At 42.1% G+C, this 19,255-nt stretch overlaps 1 protein-coding gene across 3 annotated transcripts in view; it reads left to right on the top strand.

Moving 5' to 3' along the window:
• The first annotated feature begins 406 nt into the window (after positions 1 to 406).
• The window catches only part of RNF38 (ring finger protein 38), a 107,513-nt gene continuing 88,664 nt past the window's right edge, over positions 407 to 19,255 (top strand). The window contains exons 1-2 of one of the 3 annotated variants that reach the window (XM_041470163.1): positions 1,062 to 1,193; positions 14,444 to 14,528. In XM_041470163.1, the coding sequence (XP_041326097.1) occupies positions 14,480 to 14,528 (49 nt within the window). In that variant the 5' untranslated portion in view covers positions 1,062 to 1,193; positions 14,444 to 14,479. Of the gene's footprint in view, positions 1,194 to 14,443; positions 14,529 to 19,255 lie in introns of all 3 variants that reach the window. The other 2 variants (XM_041470162.1, XM_041470161.1) reach the window with 2 other exon arrangements.

Raw genomic sequence — 19,255 nt, 5'->3', positions numbered from 1 at the left:
TGTGGGGGCCGGCTCTCCCGTCGATGACAACCTTTGCCCCCTGTCCCCGGGCCGTCGCCCCCGTCCCCGGAGCGCCGTGCCGAGTCGGGGGGCGCGGAGCCGGACAGCGAGGGCGAAGGCCCGCGGCAGCGGCCTCGCCCGCGGAGACGGAACGCGGGACAGGGCGAGGATGGTTCCGGGCTCTGCGCGCAAGGGCTGCTCGGGGAGGGCTGCGGCCCGCCGGGGGTCCGGGGACAGACCCCGCTGCCGCTGTCCCGAGGGGGCACCGCCGCAGTGCGAGGCGGCCGCGCCTGTGCGCGCCCCGCGGCTCGTCACGCCCTGCGGCAGCGCTGCTGCGGGCGGCGAGAGGCCTTGGGGAGGCGCCGGACTGCCGGCGGGCCGCTGGGGCTAGAGGCAGGGAGGGAAGGAGGGAGGCAGGGAAGGAGGAAGCAGGCGGGGAGACTTCCTCCTCCTCCTCGGCGGCAGCAGTAAGCAGCTGCGCGGCTGGGGCGGCCGGCACGGCTGGGCACCGGCCCCCCCGCCCGGCGGTGGGCTGCGCCCCGGCCGGAGGCTCCCCACGCCGCCCATGACACCCACGCGTGCCCGCTGGCGCTGACCGCTCCGCCGTCCTCCCGGTGGGGCTGCTCCTGGGGCGGCGGCCGACGGCGGCCGGCCGGAGCGGGCAGCGATGCCGGTGGCCGCCCGCTCGGCAGCCCCCGGGGCGCAGCCCGACGCCGGCTTCCATGCCCCTGCCCGCCAGCGGGACCGCGGCGTCGCTCCGCGCGGCGAGGAGAGCGGCGGCGAGCGGCACCACCGGCAGGCCGGCGAGGCAGGCCGGCGCGGCAGATGGGTGGCTTCTTCCGCCGCCCCCTTCCTGCCTGCCTTCTCCTCCTCCCCTCCGCCGCCCCCCGCCTCCTCCGTTGCCTCCTCCCCCGCTGGTGGGACCGCCGTCGCCGCCTCCACCTCCCCCTCGGCTGCCTCCCTTCTCCCGGCACTCCCCCAGACCCGCGCCCGTGTCCGCTCCTGCTCCGGCTTCCCGGGACTCGCCATGAGCGGCGGTTCCGGTCGCTTACCGCCGCCCGCCGCCCTCTGCCCGCCGCCGCCCCTCCACGGGCCGAGCTTGCCGGAGGCGGGAGCGCGGAGCCAGGGCCGGGGCAGCCCCGCCGGGCACGGCGCACCCCGCGGCGCCCCGGGCTCCAGAGCCCCGCCACCAGGTGAGCGGGAGAGGGGCCCCGGGGGAGTGCGAGCGGGTCCCACCGCCGGCTGGCAGCGCAGCCGGCCCGCAGGGCCGCGGAGTTGCCCTCCGCAGCGCCCGGGGTCCGTCCCGGATGGGGGCCACAGGCGGGACGGGACGGGAGGGAGGGCAAACTCCCGCTGTTCTGGGCACGGCGAGGCGAATCGCCGCGGCGGCTGGCGGCAGGCCATGTGTCGCCCGGCCGGCAGCGGAGTGCTCGGGGCCGCCTTTGATCCGGTGCCCGGCGTGGCGATGGCTCTTTCCCCGACGGTCGGTCGGGATGCGGCGGGGCGAAGCGCGGGCAGCCCGCAGTGCTGGCGCTCGGGCGGGCGCCTCCGGCTGTCGCGCTGCTGCCGCCGGCGCTCCCCAGCCCCGCGCCCCTGCCCGCCGGTGCACCTCCAGGGGCTGCGCTGTGCGGGGCACCGTGTGCCCTCGCCCTCTCGCCTGCGTCTTATCGCACTTTGATGTGTCCTGGGCAACGCCGGGGCCTCGGCAGCTCTGCCGCCCTGCCTCCCTTAGGCAGCGGCTGCCGGCTGAGCCCCGCTCCTGGAAGGATTTTTGTGTGTGTGAGTGTGTGTGAGGCAGAGAGGGAGGGGGCGATGTGTCCGTATCCGTGCCCGGAGCCAGGCCCCGCCCCTCGCAGCGGGCTGCCGGTAACTGCGGGAATTCGCGGAGCACAGTGACCGCTCATACCAAGTTCTTTCGTGGTGCTCCAAAATACTGATTACGAGTCAGACTTTTGCCTTGTGAGACTCCCGCTGAGTGTCTTCGGCGCTCTCCTCTCATCGTCGGTTCCATAGACGTATTTTTGGATTTCCTCTTAGAAACCGCTCCACAGCAGGGTCCCTCTGAGGAGCTGGTTTTGAACATGTGGTTCGTTCATCCTGAAGCTTCGATGTTTTCAGGATTGTGGTCCTAACATATGGGTTGATGTGCTTGTTTATAGTCAAACACAAGAGCCGCTTCCAAGGCTGTGCTGGAGTTTCCCACATGCTTATATTTAAACGCGTGTCTGTGTGGTTTTGGGATCAGGGCCTTAGATGTTTTCCTAAGCTGCTCTTTGTGAATAGCAGCCAGAATTAAGTTGTTTATGTGTATATGAAGTTACTAATTAGGAAGTGGTGTGGGAGAAGGTCAGAAAACAAGACATTGTTCTTTGGGCCTGGAGGGTGAAGAAATGAGGTGTCTAATTAAATCTTTTCTTAGAATGTATTTTTAGTGGTGCTTATGTCTTGGGCACTTAGCTGAGTGTTCATACTGATAGAAATCTTGCTCTGAAATGAAGTAGGGTTTAAAGACAAGCTCCTCTTGAAATTCGTGATTGACAACATAGTAAAGGATTACAATGAAGAAAGCTGAGGGAGAACTTGAATTTTTACCTTTGCATTGTATCATATAGTTCAAAAGCAGCCTTTGCTGTGTCCTGAGACCACACAGTACATGAGGCAGATTAGTCTCCCAGGCCTTTCAAATAAAGTATGTTAGGAGAAAAATATTTTTCCAGTATACATTATTTGGAAATGGAGGTTTTGTCCGATGAAACTCTATTTCATCTTTTTGTTTTAAAATTGCATGGAAATTCCTGGTGTAGATTATTATCTTATTTTAAAGCCTGATCTCAAAACCTCTCTTAATCTTCTTAAGTTCTTAGCAATCCTATAGACAAATTGACCTAGTATGCTACTGTTGGGAGATAAAAGCATTTGTATTTTCCATTATTTGGAAAGTCACGGTGGAGAAAATGATAACCGTTACCATATAATACATTCATCACAGGCCTGGTGTACAAAGACCTTAATGTTGGATTAAGGAATACTGGATTTTTTTTTTCTCCGGAAAGGGGCTTTTTGGGGGTTTGTTCTGAAGTTTTGGTATTCACTCATACAGTTCCTGTGTTTAAAAACCCTTAAAAACCTGTGTTTAATGGCAGTTGTAATAGCCAGAATGATTTTGCACAAAAGAGCTCTTGCAGAAACCCAAATTGAAAGGTTAAGTTTTACAGTATACTTAAGTCACAGGAGCAGGTGAATGCTTATTGCTAGTCATTGTCTAAAAAATACATAAAACATTTTCAAATGGTATGATATGTGATTCATCTTATAATTTTGAAATAGTGTCATAATTTACAGACAAATCCAGGAGATTTCTAGATTGCACATGAGGAGTGTTTGTTTATTTGCTTGCTTTTCTCCAAAGGAAAATACTCTTCATGAAGGTCTGTCTTTTTCAGTCAAATGTTGGTCACCAGAGGGAAAAACAATGAACTAAACTCTAACTAAACTAAACAAGCTGAACTTGGATTGCTTTGCTGAGCATCCTTTTAGTTCTACTCTTGATCCTAATATATTAACTTTTAATAAAAACCTGTATTGTGATCTTCAAATGTCGAGGGGCAGTGAAATTGCTGTACTTTACAAGCAAGTTTAGGAGAATGTTTGCTATGTCGTTTCTTCCAGTTCAATGATGGTTGGGTCTCTTTTGGTGTTGTTTCTTTTGTGTTTTTTCCAGTATGTTTCAACAAAATGCAACATCTCCATTCATGGCTGTCAAATGTGAAAGGATATTAGACTAGAAATGCTGATGATTCTTTACTTCATTTAGAAAATTGATCCTGATCTTAAAAGGCATTTCACTGTCCATAAAGTATTTTGCCTGCACTGGATTACCTGCATTTCCTTGATGAAAAAGAGTAACTCACCTAGAGGAAAGGTTGCCAGCTAGGAAAAGTGGGTCTGTGGAAATTCTTAGGGTTTTTTTTTCTGTTTATGTTTGTTTGTTTGGGTTTTGCCTTTTGTTCATTTGTTTTTTGTTTTTTAGGTCTGTATTGACATTCTCATTTCTGGAAAGGAAAGATGGCTTTTGAAAGTTGTGCTGTGTTTAACACATGGTGTTATGTCCATAACTGGTGAAAACGGCTTTTCTCTTGTACGCCTTTGTTACTCATATCAGCTCTTTGGATGTCATCTGATGAACTTTGCTAAGTCTACCTAATATTGCTTTTTCTCCTTCTGTTGCTAAGTCTTTAGTTAGTTTAGTTGTTTTTTAAGGTGCACACGAGGTTAAGTCCTATATTAAGAGAGGTAATGGAAGGTGCTTATTTTGGCAGATAACTGCTAAGTCTTCCAGTATGGAGAAGCTGAAACTTCTCTTGAAAGGATTAGCACCAGTTTTCAAGCCTAGCTGATTGTAAGAATGTGAGGAGTTGGACTTCTTGGGAAGATTATATGAAGTGTCAGTTAAGTGCAGTAGAAAGCTGAAATATTAGTGATTCTGCTTAATTCTGTATATGCTGAGCAGTTGTACAAGAATTGTATGTTCATATTGACACATACATTTTTGTGCTTTTAGCAGTTGTGCATAGTTATACCATCTCTGTGTGGTATTTATGGTTTTGTTCTCAAACTGGAGAGCAGTTAATGTGGCTTTACAGTGAGAGTCATATTTAATTCTGGCATGCCTGGTAATAGACACTACTTTTTTTATTTATGACGTGGTGATGCCTTCACAGCTTTATAAGCATATAAAATAAAGTGAGATGGAAAGATAGCTTCTTGGTAGGAACAACAGAAGCATGTTCAGTATGTGGAGACTTCTCAAGAGTTACAGTTGATTTTGGTAGATAAAAGCAAAAATAAACAAACAAATAAAAAACCCCCCACTGAAAGCGGAAACTATCATTAGAGCATCTCCATTTTAATTTGGTCAAAGTGTGATGTAAAGAAGTGGCTTGATTAGAATGGTTTCTTGGTTAGAATTACCACGATATTGTCAATCTGTTACTTTGCGTGTTTGAACATAGTCTGTTTTGGACATGAGATTGCAATTACCTTTAGCATATTGGAATTATTTATTACAATGTTGGTGTGTTAGTTTCACTACTTTTGAATTATAAAGGAAGATAGGAGGCTATGTTTTTACATAAATTAGTTGTACATTGAATAGATTATTGTAATTACAGCTTTAATGCTGACAGACATATAAAAATAATGTTTGTTTCAAGAAGTTAGTTATAAGAGATAGGAGTTGCATAGTTATCGGATTTATTTGGGAAATAAATGCAAATGTATTTCCTTAACAATTATTTTCAGATAAGGTGCATTCATTTTAAGCCATGCTCTGTGACTATCACTTCTATATTTTTATTTCACTTTTAACTTGTAGAATTTACAGGAACTGGAAATTATGATTTTATGGCCTGTAATTGTTCTTTGGAGGTGTGTCTTTTGGGTGCCAGCATCAAGGCAGCTCTAGTGGATGCTAGCAAGTGTTAATATACTGCCATCCCCTGCCTGGAACATAAGTATTTAAGGATAGTGTGAGACTGAAACAAGTATTTTTAAAAGAAAATATAGAATATAAATTAATACACAGTTCTTTTGATTGTAGTTCACATAGTATGAACAACTTGATCCTTGTCTAATCTGGTATATTTTAGATGTAAAATGTGCAAAAGCATGGAAATTAAAAATTCAGAATATTATCTAAAGTACAAATTTCAGTTTAATAATAGCAAGAAGACCAGAGATATGTCTTTAATTTGGAAATGCATGCTCTGCTTTGTAACATCTGCTTATGAAATAATCTAAATTATCCTTTTAGTCTAAGTCATCAAAATACTGAGCTTGAGAAGTATATTTGCATTGTCACAGAAAGGTTAAAATGAGAAACTGCTTTAAAGAATATTAATGGGCATGATTGTGAACACTGTAAATTCTTGGAAAAGCTGTGTTCAATTAAAAAATAATGGCGGGGTTTGGAGTTTTTCTTTGCCTTTTAATGTTTAGTTTTGCTGCTTATACAGCCCTTTTTTCACCCACAAATTATCTTGGCAAAATGAAATCCACATGCAGACGGAATCTTTTTAACCAATTTTTTTCCTTTTTTTTTTTTTTTTTTTTCTGAGAAAGATAGGCTTTAAATCTTTTTCAACTGATAGCTTTGCAGCTTTTTTGTTAGTTCTTGCTAACTACAAGGTATTTTAAATTATCTTGAATGGCATCTGCTTCATATTAGAAGTTCAAATGGAGATGTGTCATCTAAACATAAGGGTCGTCACTGTTAATGTAATGGAAGATGTGGATGGGTTAACAGGAAGGTACGGTATCAGAATAAGAGAGAATGTTACGAATTTTTCAGTGCCCTGGTTTTGGCTGGAATAGAGTTAATAGAGTTAATTTTCTTCCTGGCAGGCACTTTGGGCATCAGTCAGTGTGTGGTGACTGATGGTATTGTGCATCACTTGTTTCTTTTGTGTTTTATTCCTGGGTCACCCCTTCCCCCCACCCCCTCATCTCCCTATATATTATAATTATAATAGTATATCATTAATATTGTTTTAGTATTTTATCTTATTTCGGTTACTAAACTGGTCTTATCTCAGGACATGAGTTTTACCTTTCCTGATTCTTGCTACATCCCACTGGCAAAAGGGGAGAGTGGTGGAGATTTGCTGCTGGTACCTAGTCAGGGTTAAATCATGGCACACTGAGAGCTCCCTTTTACATGGATATTTCAATAAGATAGTGCTGCTTTTCCCCACCTTTGTTTTTCTGGGTTTTGTTTGTTTTGTTATGTTATAACCTTTTTAGTGCCTTTTTTTTTCTTAAGACCTTCTCGTTGCATTCTTCTATGCTTGCTCTAAACCTTTCTTTTTTTGTTTGTGTATGTGAAGTATAGGAAAAACGCCTGGTTGTTAGAATTCCTTGCATAAAGAAAAGATCCTCCATTCTTGATAGGAAAAATAGTCCTATTCTTGTGTTTTGATGACTTAAAGTAAGCTTCCTTCAGGAAGTTGCTTGATGTGTAATGTAGGGCAAAGAATGCATACCTCACTTAGGAAAAAAGCAGGAAGCTTTTAAAATAGTAAGTCACAGGTATTTTTACAACTATTTTAAGCAAGTATGATATTCAGTGTTTTCTGAGCTTCTGAAATGCACACACATGCTCCAAATGTTCATTCTGAAAACACTCTTCTTTAGATTTTCTCAATGGAGAGCCCAGCATCCCAGCTCTAAGCTCCTGTGTTGCTGTTCCAATTATCCCTGGCACTGTGTTTAGGTTAAGTCTCTGCATCATCCCTCTCATACAAGCTCCTCTGCCACCACAGTGTATGAAAAAGTAACATCTGTTGTCAGTCTCAGGGTGGGAAAGTGTGTCAAGATGTTTCTTTAATGTCTTTTGTAATGACGGGGGTCCTGCATCCTGACAATATGTGTTGCTCACTGCATTGTCTGGCAGCTGGTGTGGTTTTCTTGACCATGGGCTGTTATAATAACCAGTCTTCACTGTAGTATTTTAAAACTCACATCTCTAAGCATTTGGGCTTGGTCACCAGCTTCTAGGACAATCCCAAATGGGAAATGAAAATATTAAAGGAAATGTACTTTAGTATTTCAGTTACAAAAACCAAACAAAACCCAAACGCCTCCAAACAACAAGAAGATAATTCCAGCAAAATAACCCCTTGCCCAACAACCCCTTGAAAAAACTTAGTCATTGACTGAATTTCTGTTCTTCTGTGTAAGGTACACACAACTGTAGCACAAGGGTGTGCAGCCAGTATCAGTAAAGAATATTGCTTAAACTGTTAGAGGGTATTTACAATTGTTCCTGATATTCTTTATGAATAGTGGAATTGGATTTCTTCCTGTAATACTACCGATCTCTACTTCCAAAAAAAAGTTATTTGTGCTTGTGCACATTTTTCTGGAAGGAGGTTACAAGGAAGGTAGTGATGTTATAAATTTTCTGCCAGCCTGTGGAGGAGTAAAGTATGAATGCTATGAATCTTATTAAAATACTTCATAATCTGCGTGCCTGGAAAATTCCCTGTTAGGAAGACTCCCCTTAAATAGTATAAAAATTGCTAAAAAGCCATGTTCTGTATTTGTTTGCATGACTTCTAGTTGTGGAAGAGCCCAAGGAATGGCTATTAAACCACTGAAGTATGGCTAGAAACATTAGCTGTGTGTGTAGAACAGTTGAGTCTGTCAGAGAGTACTTGGAACAGCTCCTGTGCCGTGTGATTGAACCTGCACCAAGGAACAGCAACATACCGTTTGGAAACTTTTGCTGCCTGTTTTTTCAGCACAGCTGAAAGTTATCTCCACTTTATCTTTTGCTGCTTAGCACCTAAAGTATATTCAGGTTCCGGAGTGAAAAAATTGGAGATTTATGTTTACTCTCTGCTTGGGTTCTTGCTCTGCGAGGTTTTGGCCTTTAGGCACATGGATACTTCTGCTTTCATGAAGAGCCTGTGCAAATGTTTGTGGGATCTGGATTGTGGTGGAATTTTTTTTCTCCCTACCTACAAGTCAACAGTCTGAAGTGATTTTTTGAATTTCCATTAAAAACGTGTTTATCTGCTTTCTTAGTGTGTGCAGGCTCTCTGTATATATCTTTTCCATGGCATCACTTTTTTTCCTGTTTATATGTTGAAATGGCCCAAAGCCAAGCAGAGTAAGCAGTAGTTTTTGGAAAGAATTATCATGCAGATTTAGTAGTAGGATATTGAGCGTTTTGGCACAGAAACGCTGTGAGTCTGTAATCGTTGTGGTTTGTGTGTGTTTTTGAGCAAGTTTACATAAAGTATTTATAATATGATCTGAAAACCACTTTTGCAGCTTATTTTGGAGGCTGGGTGCAGGTTAGACTTCTGAGCTGTTTCAGAAATGCATTTTGATTTTTGGAGGCTTGGAAGTGAAAGCTTTTAGCCACCGGTGTGACAAGTGTCTTCAAACCTAAGAAATATGTGATCATGCTTGTAAAGATGTGCAAACTGAGGTACATACTGCAGGGATGTAATTTAAAGAAAGTGAGCATCAAGATGTATTTGATGTTGTTTGTCACAAGGGCCTGTTGAGTTGGACTGAAAAAGTGAATAAGGTAGAAAAATACTCTTTTCTTTATTAAAACTTAATTTAATTTTTATAACACTGTCAGTCTGTTGTGCCCATAGAGTATTGGCTCCGCTTTTATGCAATGAGATACCAAAAAATATTACTAATGAAGAATTTGGACACGGAGGAAAAATGACTTAAAGGATTTGTTACATTTTGGCAGCTTTTTATTTTATGAGGCATTCTGAACATGAAGGATTGGGGAAAAGCTATGAAAGTAGTAAATATGGTAAAAATTATTGGGTGGGTAGCACTCATTCAAGGGTAGCAGCTCCTTTCCTAGTGGAGCTCGCTTGATCAATGGCAACAAGCTGGTGTAGGGGCTGGAGCCTGAGACCTGTGAGGAGAGGTAGAGGACACTAGGATTGCACAGCATGGTTGAAGAGATGGCCCGGGGGAGATCCCAGCTGAGAGATCCCAATGGCCTCTGGTCTCCTCTTATGGCAGATGAAGAAAAGATAGTGCCAGACTTTTGCATGCTGGTAAGGCGAGTCACTGGGAATAGGGCTCAGGTGGAAATGCCTAAATATCTGGCAGATAATTTTAGGAAGAATCTTTCTTCACTCTGAAGCAGAGAACTGTGGACATTATGGACCTTACAACTTTGGAGAGATTCAGAACTTTGCCAGACTCTGAGCAGGGGCATTGAATTATCGGAGTATCCAGCAGTCTCTTGCAGCCTGAAAAACTTTCTATTACTGTGTAGTGAGCGTGTTATCTTTAGCTTGGGGATGCCTGCTTCAGGCATTTTAAGTAGAGAAAGAGCAGCAATTTGGGACTGGTTTAGTTTCACACGATACGAAATGATGGTGAGAACTCAGTTTGCTTCAGCACACAAGTGTCACCTCAGTCTTGTGAGACTGCTTTTTTTTCAACCTTGACTTTTTCACACACTTCCTCCCCACAAACCCCAAAGTACCTTTTGTTATGGGTATTTAATGTATAAATGCTTCTGGGTAAAGCATCAATAGCTCTTTGTGTTTAAATCAGAGCTACACTTTGCCTCTCATCCCTTCTTCCTAACTTGCTGGTTTATGTACAAACAGTCTGTTTTCATCTGACAGACAAAAGTATGCACTTCGATGTTTATTTTTCAGTCCTAGAAGTGTAGGGGATGTTGGGTCCTGTCTTTCCTGTCATACTTGGTACATTCTCAGAAAGTGCCAGATAAATTAACTGAGAGATGTGTTCACCAATGAGAGGGATTTTTTTTCCAAGTTTGGAGGGTATGTAAAAAATAGAAAAATATATTCACTGATGTATTCTTATCCTTTTTTGTTAGTCTTTACCAAATCGGTGTTTGTAATATGGTGACTCTCCTAGTGTATACATTTTCTATAGTACTTTAGGAGAGAATGGTACAGACAAGAATTTAGTCAGTAATATAAAATATGAACACAAGAAAAAGTAGTAAAAGAGTGAAAAACCATGGTATATGACCTCCTCAGGCTGCCTTCCCATGCAAAAGTGAAATGTGCATTCTTAAGTAAAGCTGTCATACTTGTTCCCTTAGTCCTGTTTCTCTGTAAATAGCTTCAAACTTGAGAGAGGCTTTTTAGTGTTTTAAAAAAACTTCTAGTAAATCACAGGTTAAGTACCAGATAAATGAATCTGCTCTCTCAAGCAAACAGCTTGAAGGGATTTGATGCTGTTTTGTCTGACTTATTGATCTGTGAACACAGGTAGCCTTTGGGCAGTTAGTATTTTGCTTCCAAACAGCTGCAGTGTATGGTCTCTCTGACAAGGACACAGGAAATACAGGAAGATCTTGAGAGCTTGGGAAACCAAAGGAATTGCAGGGAGTGGGAATTGTAAGGATTTGGAGGCAAACTGTGTTACTGCAGAAGAAAACATAAAAGTACATAACAAAATTCCACTAAGGCAGATTTTCATTATTTCTGTTGTTCATGTAACAACTGATTTCTTTTGAGGATCACTCTTAAAACATCTGTGCTGTAAAACAGAATTTTCAAAACAAGTGAGTTGCCCATATTGTTATGGACTTGTTTACTGTGAATTAACTGAAGCATCATCTTTTTCTCTTGTTTATGGGCTGTGTGGAGGCTGTGTGGCAGGTTGGGTAGTAAAGCAAAAGGGGGATGCCAGTGTTCTGGAGTTACCAAGCCTTCACCTAGGTTGGGGCAAAAGTGGCTTTAAAGCATTTTAAAACAAAGAGTAATGTAATTTGTTTCATTTATTTTTCTATAGCATTACGTTTCTGCATTATGTCAAGTTTTTGTTTCTTACCAAGTATTTTTTGGATGCTGCATTTTCTGTTTGAAAAAATCTATGACTGATGTCATAGAGAGGTAGCTATTTCTAGTAACTTAGTTCTTCTGCACCTTTGTGTTTCTCCATTTTCTACTGGCTTCGTTTTCAAGGCACTGTATCTAGTTATGGCCTTTTATGTCTCTACGGATTTTCAAAATAGGGTTGATTGTCCAGAAAAGAGATACCTGAATGATTGCCACCTGGAGTGGTTTTAATTTTGATCTTCTAAAGATCTTAATTTTACACAATTTGAAAAAGAAATGTTGTCTTAAGGTTTATTGCATCTCTTTAAGAGGAAGGTCTAGCATAACCATGAAAGATCTTACGTTTGTTACAGAGAGCAGTAGGTGAGAATACTTTAATACTGGTTAGTATGGTTGGTATGACTGTTGTTGAATATCTGCATACTGACATGCTTTGATATTTGTTATGCACTGTCTTCAGAGTTACTGCTTAGGGATTACCTGTGCTAGAAAGTTATGCTGTGCTAACTCAGTCAGTATATCCAAAGGGGCAAGGATGCTTTTCTCAGACACAAAAGGGACTTTAAAATGTTCATTCTGGGAGAGTTTGTCCTGTTTTGAGAAGCAGGGTAACTCATCAACCATTTTGGTCTGATAACCCCATTGTTCTTGGGTTGTAGACACAGTGCATCTGGAGAATTGTAGCTAACAAATACACTTGTGTGTTCTCTTATGTAGACCACCAGCTTGTAGATGCTTGAAATTTCAAGCTCCTAACAGCTGTGTGTGGTACTGAAAATAAATTTTCAGCCATGTTGGGGCCTATGTGGTGCCTGTTTGGAGTGTGGATGTCAGCTGCCTCTTCCTTGCAGTCAGTACGTGTGATGAATTGAAGAGGTGATTTCCTATAAAATGTTTGTGTTTTAAGCCTTTGCCTTGCTTTACCTAGCTCTTGCTGTCTTGGGTTTGTTTAAAAACCTTGTGCACCTCTCAGCTCATTTGAGGAGTCATGCTGGAACGTGCTGGATCATTCTTATGACTGTTCAGGCATTTTCCTTGCTTTTGCTATCTCCCAGGCAGATTGAGCTTGTCTATTTCAAGACTGTTTCTGGAGGAACAAATTTCAAAGTTCAGTGAAAAATCTTTGGTGGGCTGCATTGCATCTCTTGCAGATTATTACGTTCAGCATTCTTGTGACCACTGAAGCTTTTTATGTTATCATTGGAGCAGTGACATCAAAAGGGGAGAGCTACTACAAAGTCTTAAGAGAGGGAAGACCAGGACATGTGGTTACCTATTCTCTAGGGCTGCCCAGAGTGCTCAATGAAAAATACAGCTAGCAGGCTGAGGGTGAAGAATCATGTCTTGGGAGACGCATTTCTGGGACATGAAAGTGATTCTCAGCACCGGTAAACAAAATGCTGTCTTGCTTCAACTGCTTGGATTCCTTGTGAGGATTTTATCCTCACTGCAAAACTGGGCTTAGAACTTTCATTTTATGGTGTTACTAAGAAACACTTTTGCACATGGAGCAAGCTGCTGTTGTTACGAATTTGTTGCTTACGAAGAGGGGGAAGTAGACTTGGTTGTGGCATATATTAAAAAGAAATGTAGCAGTCTGATTTCTAGTTAAATCTGAACTTGCGGAGTTTTGCTCTGGCTGTAGCATATTTTGTTTTGGAAAAATTTGGGCAGTGAGCGCTTAAATTCTAAATTTACTCACCCGAGCACTGCAGATGTTGCTTTCCAGAAAGCGTTGTGAAACAGAGCAGATGGAGGCAGGTTTTGAGGAGCAGATTTGCTCTATTGCCTTCAGAAGTGTAGACATAATTCTCACCATCAACCACAAATAGTCATGCTTCAGCTTTGCAAATCAGGTATCGTGAGTTAATGTCTGATCTACTGGTCTGTGTTGGTTTCACTCTTTATGCTGATGTTTAACAAGTCATGTGCTATTGTACTCTGAAATCTGTATTTGTAAAGAGAAGGGCAAGAGAAATTCTTCCAGAAGTCCAGTGGCTGATCTTCATTACTATAGAGAGGCTATTAGAAATCTTTGTTTTGCTTTGAAGATAACACAGAAGCTGTTGAAATTGAAAAGGTTAGTGTGCTGAAACAAAAAAACTGATACATCTCAAGTCACAAGGTTGTTACTCATTTGAGCTCTCCTTTACATATATATTTCTGTTGACTATTCTCTATTTTTCAACTGGCTATTACTTTTATTAACATACTGGTGATCTTAAAGAATTTTTATTAACATACTGGTGATCTTAAAGAAGTCTTGAGAGTTCAAAACTGGTGATGAGATGACTGATATTAAATCCAGTGTCTTAAGTTCTAACCTTCTTTCTTTTGACATGCATACTTTGAGTTTGTTTGCTTCTAGAGACAAACAGCACATGCATGTGGAAATGCTCACAGACAGACACAAACTTAGATACCTCATATATATAAACAGTCATCTCTGTATCTCTTAAAAATATCTGCCACTTGGCAGTGGCCACTGTCCTCTACTTCTAATTGCCTCAGTGCATTATGTAAGGTATAAAAAAAAGTTTGCTGAAACTGGCTCTATGGTTTCCTAGAATTATCTGTGTTGAATGCATTGTAAACTTACAGGGGTTTTTTTGTGAAACTTGTCTACAGTGTGCAGTAGTACAGCTAATGATTGGCTGTTGGGACTGGATGACCCAGCTACTTTGAAACTTCTCTTCCAGATCTATATGCTGCTTTCTGAGATCTTGTCTGCAGCTGAAATATGCTTAAAAGAAAACTGGACTATAAATGTGTCTTTAAATCTGTGTATATACCTTCTGTGTAAATGTGGGAGCCCTGTGTTCTGGACTGGAGAGAGGTACGCCTTTATTAAGAGCAACAGTGGTGGTTTGTTCAGTTGTATAAAAATACCAAAAGAAGTCAGTCTCTTAAAATGACTGGATATAACTGCAGTACCTTATCCTCTTTCTCAAAGTTTTCATGTCAAAGGGGTATTTTGGCTGCTAAGCTGCTAGACAAACAACTGAAAACTGCTGAGCTATGTGGATATGTCACAGGTATTGGCTGACATGCATCTGTGTTGCTGCTTTTGCTTTCAGATGTTACCATGAGTATCAGTTGGAGCACAAGGAGCTATGGTAGTAGGAGTGTTTGGGAGAGCTGGGTCTTGTTTACTTGAGAAAGGTAAGAGTGTGATGGGGTTGTGGGAATTCCTGATGGAATAGAGTGAGAATGGGTGATAACTAGCCAGGAGAGATCACCCAGGAATGAGATGCTTTACCTTACTAAGTCAAAGAGGATATCACAAGCTGAGAATTGGTGGCTACAGAGAAGGAAATACTAAATCCCCATTGTCTCTGTAGCATGTTACTGAATTAGGAGACATGAAGCAAATTCTAGAGTATAGTTCATTTGTGCAGAACATATAAGACAATATGAAAACTAAAGTAAAATTCAGTGGAGAAAGGAGGTTATGTTGTGATTAGATAAATTTGATTGAACACAAGGTGCCCACCAAAGCCACTCTAATCACTCACCTTCCTCATCTGGATGGTGAAGAAAAAGCGTGACAGAAGGTTCAGCAGGTATGGTCACAGCAAACCAGACTTGGTTTGGAGAAGTTCATTTAATTAACTGCCAATGAAAAGCCAGAGAAGGATAATGAGAAATAAAAACAAACCTTAAAATATCATTCACCCATCACTCCCTTCTTCCCAGGTTCAGCTTCAGCTCCAGATTTCTCTTCTCTTCCGTCTGAGCGCTCAGGAAAATGGGGAATGGGGGCTGTGGTCAGTTTATCACACTTGTCTCTGCTGCTCCTCCCTCCTCACCTTCTTTCTCTGCTGCAGTGTGAGGTCCCTCCCAACTTCTCTAGCATGAGTCCTTCCCATGGGCTGCAGTTCTTCATGAACCGCCCTAGTATGTCTTCCAGCATGGTTACAGCCTCCTTCAGGCAGCTGCTAAGGTGTGGAGTCCTCTGTGGGCTGCAGGTGATCTCTGCTGCACCATGGATCTCAGTGGGCTGCAGAGGGATAGCCTGCCTCATCATAGTCTTCAGCACAGGCTGCGGAAGAATTTCTGCTCCAGTGCCTGGAGCAGAATTTTCACTGACCTTGAGGTTTACTTCGCTGCTGTTGTGCAGCAGTTTTTCCCCTTCTTAAGTATGTTCTCTTAGAGATGCAGTCACTGTCAGCAATGGGCTTGGCCTTGGTCACTGGTGGTTCTGTTTTGGAGCTGGCTGCGCTGGCTCTTTTACATAGAGGAAGCTTCTGACATCAGCTGACAGAGGTTATCCCTGTAGCTGGCCACCAAAACCTTGCCACACAAGAAAATCTGAAGAAAATCTTAATTATCCACATAAGTAACCAGTGCAGACAAACATTGCCTGCATGTATGTATTATCTGACTTTTGGCTACGCAAAATATTTGATGTCATGATTTTGCCACAGCTCCAAGACAGTTCCTTGAGGAAGGAAGCACAACTTCTTTCCATAGGGTGTCCTGGAGCAAGATGACTTGTATGGTGAATTGGGTGAAAAAGCTAATGCAGGGAAGTAGAGTGAATTCATCATGTCGTGTTTTCTGGTTTGTGATTGCTTATGACTTGAACAGTTTGCTGCCTAGAAAAGTTCTACGGCTGAAAAGGGTAATGTAGTTGACCCTAAAGGCAGGATTTTCTGGGTTTCACATCCTATACCTTGCATTTAAAATTGAAAGTGAACTGCATTGCAGCCATTATATTGAAAAAAGCAGTATAAATATACAGAAGGAGCTAGATAAAGGCTATGAATCCTACTACATTACTCACTTGTCAGAAATAAAGATGTTCTTTGTTCTTGTAAGTTTGCCATTGGGAAAAGGTCTGGAATTATTAAAAAAAATAAAATAATGGAATTCCAATTGAAATGCTAAACCAGAACTTTAGATGTCGATAGAGATCTGTGTATCATGTCTTTTGCTTAGCTTTTTGGAGATTTCAGGTTTTCAGCTTAACCTTGGAGGCTTTCAGAAAATTGTGGGGACTTCTTGGTGGTGTTTATGTGTGGGGTTTTGTTTGTTTTGTTTAGTTGTTTTTGTGTGTGTGTCTCTGTAGGTCTCCCCCCTCCACCCCCATCATAGAGAAAGCAACTGCAGAACTAACAAAGCTGCAGAAATAATCCAGCTATATAAATGGAATGGAAACAGTAATGTTCAGACTAATCTGTGATTTTCAGTAAAATCTACTTATGACTGACCTGCTGCTTTGCCATTTTATTGAAATTTCTGCACTTCTTCTGTTGTCTTTGTAAATCTGGTACCTAGATTTTTGATTGTGTTTTTGCAACAATCTTTTAGATGTATTATGTCTATCTAATACCCATCTTCTGGTAAAATGTCAGTGGCTGTGATGTTCACAGTAAACTTCAGAAAGCAGTCACATCCATCACAAGAATGGAGGGAGCTTCAATAACATATTTTCATGTAAGGACAGAGGTCAACAAGGTTGTTGACAGGAATAGAGAGTAATAAACTTTACTCAGCAGTGAAACCATGTTTCTGGAAGAGTGCATGGGTTTATGAGTAAGGAGAAAAGGGAAATGACTTCTGTCCTAGTGCTTGTAAGGAAGTGCTCCTTTCCAACTAGCACTTGGTTTGCATACCAAGAAAAAACTGGTATTTGAAAGCATCAGCTGGTGTTGCTGTAGCTGACCCATCTTGTATTTTGTACTGTGGTGAAAACGTGCCCATTTCTAGCGTTTCCAAAATGATCTAGGACATCTTGTTTGAATAATGTATTGTTTGAAGAAAATTTTCTGATTTGCGTTTGAAGGGATCCATTTTTCACTGGAATGACTAGGTATTGGGCCTTTTCAGGAACTTGTAGGTAGAGAGTCCCTCTGTGAAGCTTTCACCGTGATGATGCGCAGTCTCTTTAAAGAACTCCATCTGAATCTATTGCAAGAAGTGCTTCAGTGTTTCTTTTTATTGAGTGTGATACTGTGGACCTTTGAGACAAAACAAAGGAATAAGGTGAAATCAAGACATGTGCAAGAGCTGGTTAGGTTTGTGGTAGTTTTTTGAGTGTTAGGTTGGCATTGGGTGCTTCAGGGAGATAAAGACAGCCTTGGTCTTTTCAGAGTTCATAAAGCATTTGGCTTGTGCATGTATGCTTTCTCTACTTCGTGTTACAAAGCTCTGAATCAGGCATCTACCCTTTTATTAGCTATGTAGAATCAATATAAGGAATATCCCAAAAACTGTGTTTCTATGATAAGAGCTTCATGTATTCTTAAGGTGCATCTAGGAATAGCAGAAGTAGCTGCACATTACCACCTGGCTTCTGACCACTGTACTCCTGAAATGAATTAATGCACTGCTGCAATTTAACACTAGCAGTAGGTGTTAACTGAGGCAAACGACCTGTCCAGGTTCACTGGATGTTCTTACAGATATATACCTACAGTATGTAGGAAATCTGGAAGTGTTTCCCTCATTGGTAGTGTTGCTCTAACATGGAATCAAGAAAAGAAAGAAAGCAAAGAGATTGCGAACACTTTTTTTCTGCCTGTGTAGTAACTTTCAGGTGGTATTTGTTTCCTTCTTTTATCATTCATTGTACCTATTGCAATCCATTTTGATACTCTTTAGGATATACACAGTAAACACAAGTGAGTGCTTTGTAAAAGTAAATAAATAGTGATGGCATTGTTTTTTTAAATTTTTGGCTCTTCAAAAAACTCACCATGTGGAAACAGTGATAGAGATAGCATCAGTAATGAAGGTATATATACCTGGGAACTTGGGAGGAAGAGAAAAAGAGAGTAAACTTGTTTTTTCAGGAAGGAAAGTATTTTTTCTGTTGAATACAGTTTTACAGTAGTATCAAGTGAATGAAAAATTTGACACACACGAAGGCCTCAATGTGCAGATATTTCTTTGAACTTTACCTTCATTTACGTGATTCAGATTGTTCATGAATCAAAGAGAATAGCTTATGCACTCTGTAACTGCAGTTTTGAGTAATCCTCACAAATCAGGGTACTGAAGCTAGAGACCTCTCACTTTGAGGTACTGATCCTTCCTGCCTGACCCCAAATAATATTGCAAAGCATATGCTTGCAGGCTGGTAAATGCCAGCCTCAGCTGCTGAATGTAATTTTTACCTGACTCTGCTGTATGGTGTGCTCACATAGCCCCAGTACTTTCCCCCTTTACAGTAATAGTACTGGGTTGTTGCTTTTTGTCTGGTAGTTGATATGCACAAGCAAATATGATGTAAACCATGTACAAGGCATATAATGAATATTAGACAGCTTTTCTTTCATATCAAGTGAAAAGCAGAAAACCTGAGTTGCCCTTATCACCCAGAAGCACGTTATCATTTCACAGAAGTGTATTAACCCTGTCATATGGAGCTAAGTGTTTGACTGCACTTCCTCCCCCAGATGAACTGTTCATTAAAAACATTTTTGCATCACGGTTATTTTCATCTTATTCGTTCTCATAAGCTTTTTAGTATGGTTGACATTTTTTGAGAGAAACAATTTCCTGTAAAAACTTACTGAGTTTCCCATAATAAGGTGTTGCTTCTGTTATGAAAATAATGTAGGCACATTGGCAGTTAGACAAGTGAGGATCTGTGTCTAGAAATCCAGAGCATAGCTTAGTCATTTGATTCTAGGAGAAATAACATTAAATTAAATGGTTTGTTGAGGCAAACTACTGATACTTAAATTATATCATCTGAATTGTGCTTTCCTCTCTCAAAGTGTCTCTTGAAAGAAGATCTGGACCTAGGTCTATTAGGAGCACTAAGCAAGGCTTTCAGTCTTTCTGAGAGATTGTATTGAGAGCACTTACTTTAGTTGCTGCTCTGTGCTGGGCTCTCTTGAAAGAATATTTTGAAGATGTTGTAACATCCCACTATTAGA

Source organism: Pyrgilauda ruficollis, unplaced genomic scaffold (genome assembly GCF_017590135.1).
Source record: "Pyrgilauda ruficollis isolate IOZ18807 unplaced genomic scaffold, ASM1759013v1 scaffold240, whole genome shotgun sequence".
NCBI classification, from domain to species: Eukaryota; Metazoa; Chordata; class Aves; order Passeriformes; family Passeridae; genus Pyrgilauda; species Pyrgilauda ruficollis.
Note: the sequence above shows the minus strand (reverse complement) of the source record. Positions and strands in the feature narration are given on the sequence as shown.